This window comes from Syngnathus acus, chromosome 11 (assembly GCF_901709675.1).
Source record: "Syngnathus acus chromosome 11, fSynAcu1.2, whole genome shotgun sequence".
Lineage (NCBI taxonomy): Eukaryota > Metazoa > Chordata > Actinopteri > Syngnathiformes > Syngnathidae > Syngnathus > Syngnathus acus.
Genome location: NC_051096.1, coordinates 850,670 through 861,625, shown reverse-complemented (window position 1 = coordinate 861,625; position 10,956 = coordinate 850,670). Strand labels below are relative to the sequence as shown.

General features: G+C 45.1%; 2 protein-coding genes across 4 annotated transcripts; one reads left to right on the top strand and one right to left on the bottom strand.

Annotated features, from left to right (window-relative positions):
• The first annotated feature begins 83 nt into the window (after positions 1 to 83).
• Positions 84 to 3,445, top strand: tmem64 (transmembrane protein 64). Its single transcript, XM_037264152.1, has 3 exons — positions 84 to 778; positions 2,042 to 2,197; positions 2,514 to 3,445. The coding sequence occupies exons 1-3, from the start codon at positions 107 to 109 to the stop codon at positions 2,715 to 2,717; spliced, it is 1,032 nt and encodes a 343-aa protein (XP_037120047.1). The 5' UTR covers positions 84 to 106; the 3' UTR covers positions 2,718 to 3,445.
• A 4,102-nt stretch (positions 3,446 to 7,547) lies between these two features.
• tdp2b (tyrosyl-DNA phosphodiesterase 2b) lies at positions 7,548 to 10,193 on the bottom strand. 3 transcript variants are annotated; one of them, XM_037264131.1, is made up of 6 exons: positions 9,889 to 10,193; positions 9,172 to 9,288; positions 8,862 to 9,017; positions 8,696 to 8,787; positions 8,490 to 8,611; positions 7,548 to 8,320 (listed from the first exon to the last, which is right to left on the bottom strand). In XM_037264131.1, the coding sequence occupies exons 2-6, from the start codon at positions 9,264 to 9,266 to the stop codon at positions 7,853 to 7,855; spliced, it is 933 nt and encodes a 310-aa protein (XP_037120026.1). In that variant the 5' UTR covers positions 9,267 to 9,288; positions 9,889 to 10,193; the 3' UTR covers positions 7,548 to 7,852. The 3 variants fall into 3 exon arrangements, with proteins under 3 accessions (XP_037120026.1, XP_037120024.1, XP_037120025.1); XM_037264129.1 differs by having other exon boundaries at positions 9,167 to 9,288; positions 9,889 to 10,192; XM_037264130.1 differs by having other exon boundaries at positions 8,490 to 8,608; positions 9,167 to 9,288; positions 9,889 to 10,191.
• Positions 10,194 to 10,956: the final 763 nt, after the last annotated feature.

Below are 10,956 nucleotides of genomic sequence, written 5' to 3'. Positions count from 1 at the left end.
ATGTCTGTGAATTCCAGTTTGCATCCACTATGAAGGAACAAGAAGGCAACTGTTGAAAGGTGTCAGGTGCAGCCCCAGCTGGCATCCGCCCCCTTCCTGTTGAACAATGTCGCTGACGGGATCACCCCCTGGCGCGCAGCTGCTTGCCAAACTCGCCAAACACGTTGCCGGCAGGGCACACAACCAGCTCAGCCGATGGCTGCACAAGAGCGGCGCAGGTGACGAGTGCAACAAGATGGACCTGCTGGCGTGCGGCGGGGACGCGGACGGTGACCCCGAGGCGGCGGCAGGAGAGGTTGGCGTGGAATCCCGGCACCCATGCTCAGTCACCCCCTTCTGCCTGAAAAGCGCCCTGCTGGCTTGCGTCCTCACGGGCCTGTGCTTCTCCTCAGTGGCGCTGGTCCGCCAGCACCTGAAGGACCTCCTGCTCTGGGTGGAGGGCCTGGACAGCCTGGCGGGGACCCTGCTCTTTGTAGTAGGCTTTATCGGCGTGTCCTTCCCGTGCGGCTGGGGCTACATTGTGCTCAACGTGGCGGCCGGATACCTGTACGGGTTCGTGCTGGGCGTGGGGCTGGTCATGGTGGGCGTGCTGATCGGCACCTTCGTGGCGCACCTAGCCTGTAAACGACTGCTGACGGACTGGGCGCTACGCAAGGTGGGCGCCAGCGAGCGGCTGAGCGCCATCATCCGCGTGGTGGAGGGCGGCAGCGGACTCAAAGTCGTGGCCTTAGCGAGACTCACCCCCATCCCCTTTGGACTCCAAAATGCAGTTTTCTCCGTGAGTAGCCCCAGCAACACACTTCACGTTCCAAAGAGCGCATTTCGTACACCAAGTAGCGCACCGTCAACATTTAAAGACAAAACACAACATGAGAGGTTTAAAAAGTAGCTTCCTGAAATATGACTAAAAGCAGTTCTACTCGAGCTGTGTATTAATATTTGGAAAGAGGCACCAGAATGACTGCATTCCTCTTGTGACGGCTTCTGGAAACGTTATGACCTCACATCATTCCCGTCAAATTACGCAACCTTGACTTTGTAACCAAACTTCATTTTCAGAAGAGCGCAACACACTTTGCTAAATTTTCTGACTATTGAAACATTGCAACTTGATGGCGAAATTATCGCCAGTGGCACTTTTAAACACGTCTCAGATTTCAGCGCAGCGTGCAGCGGTTCACTCGTACGATGGGCTTGTCTTTCGTGTGCCCTTTGTGTCGATAAGCGTGGTCGGCCAGGTCAAGCAGAAGCCCCTCACAAGCCACAATTCCAGTTCTTCACTTAAGTAGCATTTCCATCCTCAGTTTTTTGTCATCAATTAGAGAGAGTTGTAATTAGTTCAACCGTTAGCTTTCCAAAAAACCCTTTGTTGTAGCTTGTAGCAAATGAATCTGGGGCAGTAACATCGCAGAGGGCGAAGCAGCGAGCACGAAAGGCATTCGGAGCCGGCTTGGGCCGACTCACTCGCTTCTTTAGTCATTGCTTGCGTTGCCAGCTGCTTGACGTGGACAAACAAGGAAGACTCGTAGTGGACAAACAAGGAAGACTCGTATGTCTGCTCGGCTCGTTCGCTCACTCTCCGGCATGCCGCTTGGAACAGGCAGGTGCTTTTGCATTCAGCCTTCTGCTTGTCGCAGCTGTTGGGTTGTAGCTCCGGGGTCAAAGGTCTCTTGGCCCCGCTGCATTGAATATGAATTAGATCATTGCAAGGATTTTGAAAGGCAACAAAATTGTCCCTGACACCAGTTTCATGGACAGACTGACTTCAGAGCCCTGCCCCCCCCATTGCACAATCACGCTGTGAACATAAATGCGCTCTGGCACATGGCGCTGTCTTGGAGCAATTGCACGGCGCCTGCTCACTGCTATCGGCCACACTGCAGTCCAAGGTCACGCACACATTTTATCAAGCTCTCGGACGGAATTCATCCCTGATAAGAGCTGGACTTTTTCCGACATGTGATCAGGCAGCACCTTTTTGATATTGCGCGTAATTGTGATGCGGTAAGCGTTTGCTGACAAGTTTGTACATTGGTGCCAGGTGACGGACGTGTCCTTGCCCAACTATCTCGTGGCGTCGTCGGTGGGCCTGCTGCCCACCCAGCTGCTCAACTCCTACCTGGGCAGCACGCTGCGCACCATGGAGGACGTCATTGCCCAGCAGAGCGTCAGCGGCTACTTTGTCTTTGCTCTACAGGTAGCCCACTGTCGCCAATGAGCGGGATGTCACAGCGCGAGTGCGGCTCGAGAAACCAAATGTTCCGTTCCATCCGCTAGCTCACTATGAAAACATTTACTGCACGCGCAGTTAAAAATGCCGAACAAGTGACAGGTCTGACCGGAAGGTTTGTTGCTTTAGGACGTTGTGGCAAACAGGCCTTTCTGAATTTTCTGAATTCCTCCTGGAAAAAATATTGATATGAAATCTATATTCCAAAATTATATATTCCAAAATAATCATAGTATGAGTATTTTATTTTATTTTTTTACATTTCTCCATTCGCTGGTTTCAGATCGTGATTAGCATCGGGCTGATGTTCTACGTGGTTCACCGCGCTCAGGTGGAGCTCAACGCCGCCATCGCTGCCTGCCAGATAGAGTTCCGATCTTCGCACATGAACGGCTTGTCTTCGTCACCCTCCGTTACCGCCGCCGGCAACCACGCAGGATTCACGTACTGCGGCAAACGCACGGCGGCCATCGTCAACGTGGTGTGACCATAAAGCGATCGCGTTGGACTCTGGAATGCCCGGTAGGTGTTTTGCTCTGTTTTGTTTTTGGACCGAGCGGTGAAGGGACCTCAAGAGATGTCAGTGAAATAACACTTTGAATGTCAACTTGATTTGTTTGGACGAATGGCCACCTATGCACCTTCTTTCCTAACACGTTGAGTGTGTCAGCAACTGAAAACAAAGCATAACAACAATCATAACGGGACTAAATGGTATTGATAAGGGCATTGTTCATCTTTTGTGACTTTGAGTGCTTTTGAATTCAGTGTCTTACTTTTGGGACGGTGACTCACTCCGATCGGTTGAGACGTAAAACTCAGGAATGTTTGAAGTACGCTGAGAGAAGCCTTTCCTGTCGATTATTAACGTGAGAAAAAGAAAAAAAAATTTGAGACTTTTTTTTTTGAGAGTAGTTCATTCCAGAATGTTGCAAACTAAGCTAAAGGAAATACTATGACGAGATTTTTTTTTTTTACGTGCTATCATTTCTTTTCATATTTTTTTAATACCACCTTGCAACTGAAAACTATGAAGGAGGTTTGAGTGAAATTAGGACTCAAAGAAGGCAGTTGTGATGACAACGCTAGTAGCTTCATGAGTACCGTATTTTTCGGACTAAAAGTCGCTCGGAGTATAAATCGAACCAGCCATAAAATGCACAATAAAGTGGGAAAAAAACATATATGTCACACCGGATTATAAATCGCACTTTTGGGGCAAATTCATTTGTCAAAATCCAACACCAAGAACAGACATGAACCAGCAACAACAGACTAAACGATACGGTATGCTAACGTGACATATACACAAACGAGGAGCTGAGAACGGGCCTGATGTAACATTCAGAGTTATTCAAATAACTATTACATAAATAACACGTTAATCAAACCATCTGTGTCACTCCAATTCATTAAATCCATCGATCGTCCTTTATGTAAACGATGCCGCGTATGCGCCGCGCCGCTGATGTCGGACTCGTCTTGAATTGCAGTTCTAAATATTCCACAGACCCATATAACAATATATGAAGTATATATCAAATAACTATCATATAAACAACAATATTATCAAACCATCTGTGTCACTCCAAATCATTAAATCCATCGATCAAATTCCTCGTCCTTTGTCAACAACGCCGCGCGTGCGCCGCTGACGTCAGCCTCGTCGTTATTCCACAGATCTAGTATATAAGTATATATAACTATATTGTAGCGTTAGCAAAGTACCAGGAAAGACGTGGGTTTGGTAAACGGCTCTTTTTTTAACAAAACAAGAGTTCAACGAGCCAACAACTACTGAACTGTAACGATGAAAACATATACAAGTTGCTACACGAAATAAAATATATCAAATAACTATAACATAAATAGTTCACCGCCACACGGCCCCAAGCACCGGCGTGGACTTCCAGGCGTGTGGCGGCGTGGACTTCCATCCCCGAAGGTGGCTGGGACCTCCGTAGAGTAGGACCGGGCGTGCGTAGGAGCAGTGTCCGACCCTCATCCACCGTCCCCGGACAGCCATCTGCTGAGCGCCGGCGCCCAACTTCCAGTCACGGAGGTGGAAGAGAGCTCCGTAGAATAGGACCGGGCGTGCGTAATGTCCGAGCCCAATCCACCGTCCCCGGACAGCCACCCGGCCCCCGACTTCCATCCACGGAGGTGAAAGAGAGCTCCGTAGAGTCGGACCGGGCATGCGTAAAAGCCATAATAGTTTTTCAAACCTTCTGTGTCACTCCAAATCATTAAATCCCTCAAACTCTTCGTCCTCCGTGTCACTTACAAACAAAGCCGCTAATGATGCCGGTAGTATGTGGGGCCCTTCGTCATCCCGTGATCGAATCCTTTGTCCTTTATGTAAACAACCGCCGCGCCGCTGACGTCACTTGCAGTTCAAATTACCGTAATCCCTTGCGACATCGCGGTTCGTTTATCGCGGTTTCACTTTTTTTTTTTTTTTTTTGAATTTTGAAAATTTGTGAAAAAAATTCACATATAAGTCGCGCCTCAGTATAAGTGGCCCCCCCACCCAAACTATGAAAAAAAACGCAATTTATAGTCCGAAAAATACGGTAAGTCAAAATTCTGTCAATGAAGTTGACAAGATTGTGAGTCGTAGCTTGATGACAAACGTTGCGGGCGTAGCCACATGTTTCCATTTACAAAGTCATGTGAATATTCAGAATATTACAAGAACAAAATTGTAGCTTTACAAGTACCATTTTAGCAATATTGTGACAATAAAGTCGGACATTAAAGTTTTTAAAAAATCGTATCGTTCAAGCAAAGTTGCAGCCCCGCAAGTAAACGTACAGGCCAAGCTGCGCTTCGATTGTGACAAACGTCAAGATGCAAGTCCAATACTTACAATGAAAAAAAGTTGCGTAATAGAAAAAAAAAGTCTTAATAAATTTGAAAATGTAAAATTACTTTTTTAACAACAAAAAATGCAACTTGAATCTCAAGATTTACTTCAATTTCACCTCAATGTTGTTTCTTTGGCGGGGGGGGGAACAACTGGAAATATCTTTGCATTTACCTCAAAGCCTCACGTCTTTGTCTTTGCTTTTATTTTGGGCATTTTTCTGACAGCAAGCTGACAATCAACAAAGGCACTCAAACAATGAATGTGCATATAAGCTTTTTAAGTTTTTCAACGATTTGCAAAGTGTTGTGGAAGACACACAAGGGCTCCTCCATCCATCGTTTTTGTTTTTCTGCTTTTATTTGGTGGCTTGCTGGTTGAAGGGGCCCCCTCCGCTTTTGACCTCAGCAATAATATTTGCATGGCCTCATGCAAAACATGATTGATTTTGTAAAGCGAACGAGGCGGGGTGCCCACATTCCAGAGTTTGCATCCCGTTGCCTCGTGAATAATTAATGAGCCGCGTGACACCTTGTGATTGGCATGCACGCAAAAAAAAAACATTTGACTTTTTTTTTTAATTTATACGTGCAGAGTATTTGATTTTGGGTAGTATTAATCAATGCAAAAAAAAGGAAGAGGTTCTGTATGAAATTAGTGTTAGTTATGCAACAAGTAACTCAAAGGGAAGATGACGCTTCCCCGGTCGGTATTAAGTGCATTACTGTACACACATGCTGTATTTTCTTAAAACACACAATTTGACAGTGCGTAAGTATGCATATACATACGTGTAGACATATGTGGATATTTATGCACAGTGTGACACCTTTGTTCAGTGTTATTTATGAGAGAAACTGATTAAAATGGCTTTTACTACATCCTGTTTGACTTGTTTTTATTACTTTTATTCAATAATTCATCTACAACAAAGTATATACAGGACTGTCTCAGAAAATTTGAATATTGTGATAAAGGTCTTTATTTCCTGTAATGCAATTAAAAAAACAAAAATGTCATACATTCTGGATTCATTACAAATCAACTGAAATATTGCAAGCCTTTTATTATTTTAATATTGCTGATTATGGCATACAGCTTAAGAAAACTCAAATATACTATCTCAAAATATTAGAATATTTCCTCAGACAAAGTAAATAAAAAGATTTATAACAACAAAACAAAATCAAACATTTGAAAATGTCCATTAATGCACTCAGTACTTGGTTGGGAATCTTTTTGCACGGATTACTGCATCAATGCGGATTGGCATGGAGGCAATCAGCCTGTGGCATTGCTGAGGTGTTATGGATGCCCAGGATGCTTCAATAGCGGCCTTTAGCTCATTTGCATTGTTGGGTCTGGTGTCTTTCAGCTTCTTCTTCACAATACCCCACAAATTCTCTAGGAGGTTCAGGTCAGGGGAATTGGCAGGCCAATCGAGGACAGTAATGCCATGGTCAGTACACCATTTACTGGTGGTTTTGGCACTGTGGGCAGGTGCCAGATCATGCTGGAAAATGAAATCATCTCCATAGAGCTTTTCAGCAGACGGAAGCATGTAGTGCTCTAAAATCTCTTGGTACACAGCTGCATTTACTCTGGACTTGATGAAACAGTGGGCCAACACCAGCAGCTGACATGGCTCCCCAAACCATCGTTGACTGTGGGGAACTTCATGCTGGATTTCAAGCAACTTGGATTTTGCTCCTCTCCAGCCTTTCTCCAGACTCTGGCGCCTTGACTTCCAAATGAAATACAAAACTTGCTTTCGTCTGAAAAGAGGACTTTGGACCACTCTGCAACTGTCCAGTGCTTCTTTTCCATAGCCCAAGTCAGATGCTTCAGAAGTGGCTTGACCATGGGAATACATCCATTGTAGGCCAACAGACCTTTTGTGGATGTGCTTTGAAACTGCACTCTGAACAGCTTGCTCTTTGAGAAATTTCTTTTTGTGTCTTATCCTCCTGATGGAGGGTGTCAATGATGGTCCTCTGGACAGCTGAGTGTTTTTCAAGGCTCAGGAAACCCTTGCAGGTGTTTCGAGTTAATTAGACTATTCAAGTGATTAGTTGAATACCCTACTAGTTTACTTTTTCATGATATAATATTTTGAGATAGGCTATTTGAGTTTTCTTTAAGCTGTATGCCATAATCAGCAATATTAAAATAAAAGGCTTGCAATATTTCAGTTGATTTGTAATGAATTCAGAATGTATGACATTTTTGTTTTTTAAATTGCATTACAGAAAATAAAGAACTTCATCACAATATTCTAATTTTCTGAGACAGTCCTGTAGTTGTAAATTCTTAATTTACAACATGATCAGATAATTTACCCAAAAAAGTTAGTCTATTGGAACTTTAGAAAAAACGTACAAAACAGTTATTTTTTTTAAGAAAAACAGAAATTCTTAATTTGAGAAGTTCTAAAAGAAAAAAAAACTGCTCAACTAATAAGGGTTTATTTTGTCAAAAAAGCGTGAATTTGAAAGGCTTCAACTTTTAAGGTTTTCAAGAACAAACGGTCTAATAATTTTATAATAGAATTCAACAATCGGTTAAAAAAGAGAACAGTGTAACCATTAAACATTAAATTAAATTTGATGCAGTGTCGCCCTCTGGTGGCCGCAAGCCAATACTACATTGTCCATGTTGGACAAAAAAACAAAAATTTGTTGTCACGTGTATTAGTACAAATATTTATCAGATGACGACATGAGGAGAGAGCGGCTGAAACAATGGCACTGCTGCCCTTAAGATGTGTGGTTGACGGTGGTGCTCAAGCTGCAGTAGATGCCCCAGTGGTCACTGATGAAGCGGCCGCAGGATAGCTTCTCCAAGCCCACTAGGACCATACGGTGGGGATCCAGGCGGATCACTCGAGAGTGGGCGGCCGGCCGCAGGAGCACGCGGTCGAAGCGGCAGCGGGAGGTGTAGGGCAGGCTCTTGTTGGAGTTGGCATGGGTGTCCCACGTGTAGCGGCAATGCTCCTGGCGCCCGAGGCGCTCCCAAACGTCACACACGTCGGTGGGCAGGCCCACCTTCACCACCTCGGCGTCACGCAGGTTGGTGTCGCCAGCGAACAGCACGTTGACGTCATCGGGCGCCTTCAGCATTTGCCGCGTCACCTCACGCAGCTGCTTCATACGCTCACCTGAATGCTCCTTGCAGCTCTCCAGGTGGGACGTCATCAGCCATACCTTTGCGCCCCTCAACGTCACCTGACGGCATTTTGGGCAAAAGCCACCAGCCCAAAGTTGTTCATTCATGACAAACTTTTTTCAATCACAGGATAAAAAGTGATATACGATGTTACTTTGAATAATTTTACAAGAAGAAAAATTGCCAATAACTTTTTTTTTTTAATATTTCTGTCATGTTTTGGTGTACCTGCGCCATGAGCAGATTCCGTCCCATCCGAGTGGTGGGGTAAGGCACAATTTGGCTTTCCAGCAACTTGACACTCGTCTTCTTCAGCATCATGCCGGTAAAGTAGCCGCCCTCGCCACCTGCTAAAAAAACAAGCCAATGACAACAAGAGTGGGCTAACTTAACCAAAATATGACCACCTAAAGAATTCCCATAAAGCATTTCACCTTCAATGATCAAGTAGCTGACAGCGCGTTTCTTCAAATACTGTACGTAAGGCGGAATGAGCTCCTGCAGGAACACCACATCAGGAGTGTATCTATGTGGGAGTGGAGGAAAAAAAAAATCTTAAAATATATCAAAACAAAAAAGGTGATGTTAAAGGTGTCTTACAACACCAAGTAGGAGCACAAGCCTCTGGCACGCTCTGCCAGGTTCTCTGTGTCCAGACCGTCCACGTTCCATGAGATTAGCGTCAGTCTTGAGCCGCTGTCGATGTCCTTGGGGGGTTGAGGGGACGAGCCTAGACTGTCTGCCATTAAATCGATGCTGCAATTAATTCAATGGGAACACGTGGTAAGACAGGGAGGAGCTCATCACATAAAGCATAATGCACATGATGTAGTCCAGCTGCTCATTGGTATTAGCACTCCTTCACAGTTAACTGTTATACATGTTGAGCATTGTGCAGTATTGACCTTACTGCTGCAGGAGCTTTTGCCTCCTCCACTTTTTGGTTCTTGGTTGGAGGCTCCTGGTGTGAAAGCGACTCCTCAAACACTTTCTCCATGTCAGCATCGAAGAAACGGTTCAACGCTCTCTGGACAAGGAGCGAAGAGCGGGAGTCCACGCATTCATTTAAAGCAGGGGTGTCAAACTCCTTTCCTTGGGGGCCGAATCCCTACATGTTTTCCAAGTTTCCCTTGTTAAACACACCTGATTCAAATGACCAGTTCGTCCTCACTTTCAGCAGGAGCCTGATTAATTGAATCAGGTGTGTTTAACGAGGGAAACTTGGAAAACATGTAGGGATTCGGCCCCCGAGGAAAGGATCTTGACACCCCTGATTTAAAGTTTAAAGATTAAAGTCCCAATGATCGTCACACACACATCTGGGTGTGGTGAAATTTGTCCTCTGCATTTAACCCATCCCCGTGTGATTTTGATCCATCCCCTGGGGGAGAGGGGAGCAGTGAGCAGCAGCGGTGCCGCGCTCGGGAATCATTTGGCGATCTAACCCCCCAATTCCAACCCTTAATGCTGAGTGCCAAGCTGGGAGGCAATGGGTCCCATTTTTTATAGTCTTTGGTATGACCCGGCCGGGGTTTGAACCCACAACCTTCCAGTCTCAGGGCGGACACTCTACCACTAGGCCACTGAGCTTTACTAACTACACTTTTCGGAAAATCAAAACGTGTACCTCCATGTCCCAGTCGTTCTCCGCCAAGTAGCACTGCGCCACGATGTTGTCAGTCGTCGTTAACCCGGCAAACTCCTCGCATAGTCTAGTTCGCCTGTCTTCTTCATCCCCGGCGTCGGACGTCGAAGCCATACTGTCAAAAACTTAACTAACCGCTTATAAAATGCACTTTCATAAGGAGACTTTCGAAAGGGTAATGCGATTACAAGACAAAATAACACGACGCAGCTGACATATGCATTCTTGTTTATGCGAGCAAGCGCGTGAACAGTTGTGCTCGATTTGGTTCCCCCGTGAGATTTTGTTCCCCCTGCCGCGGGAGCGCGCACGTCTTGTTTGGAAAGCGAAAAACCGATGCCGTACGGCGTCGTACGGCGTCAGCACTGTGTTGTTTTCAATAAAAACATGAACTCACGTTTGCGTCAGTCAATTTTAATTTTTAGAAAGGATTATTCTCATTTGATGTCTTTAAGTTCATCCGCGTTCTGCCGTTGAAGCGGGGTGCATTCAAAGACCAGTCGTACAGACGGAACACTCAGTTGCTTCACCAAAAAGCAACGATATGATTACGTGAGCTCTTTGCATAAACCTCGACGCAAAGAAACTCCTCTTTTTGGGTACCATTACATGCTACAAGGAGTATATATTACAAAGGAGACTTTATACTTAATTGTGATCATCATTCATCGATCCATTTTATTACTCAGGTATTTTCAAAGCAAATTAATATTGTTGCATTTATTAATTTGCTTTAAAATGACAGCGCAATATAATTAAAAGCTGACACTATAGCAATGTCAAACGTGTTCATTTAAGAAAAAGCCACGCACGTTTTGTGATCAAATCTTTCATAACGAGAATGATTTGAGTGAATTGATTTGAATGAATAATTGAGAAGACATTTCAGTTCTGAAGGCTCCTTTTGTTCCAAGCAAAGTGACAGGTGGTGGGGAGGGGGTATAAAAAATGTAACAGGAACTCTATAAAAAATGTCAACCCGTAAGAATTTGTGCCCCCAGAGGCGTAGCCAAGCCGGGGCGAGGGAGGGTTAGGACTCCCTGCGCCCCG

Bases quoted from the DNA above. Each gene is read 5' to 3' on its own strand.
- tdp2b (XM_037264129.1), bottom strand. From the start codon at position 10,020: ATGGCTTCGACGTCCGACGCCGGGGATGAAGAAGACAGGCGAACTAGA. The intron at 8,788-8,861 runs GTAAGACACCTT...ACTCCCACATAG, and splicing joins TTGTGCTCCTACTTGGTGTT to ATACACTCCTGATGTGGTGT. The intron at 8,321-8,489 runs GTACACCAAAAC...AAATGCCGTCAG, and splicing joins GGAATCTGCTCATGGCGCAG to GTGACGTTGAGGGGCGCAAA.
- tmem64 (XM_037264152.1), top strand. From the start codon at position 107: ATGTCGCTGACGGGATCACCCCCTGGCGCGCAGCTGCTTGCCAAACTC. The intron at 779-2,041 runs GTGAGTAGCCCC...CATTGGTGCCAG, and splicing joins TCCAAAATGCAGTTTTCTCC to GTGACGGACGTGTCCTTGCC. The intron at 2,198-2,513 runs GTAGCCCACTGT...CGCTGGTTTCAG, and splicing joins ACTTTGTCTTTGCTCTACAG to ATCGTGATTAGCATCGGGCT.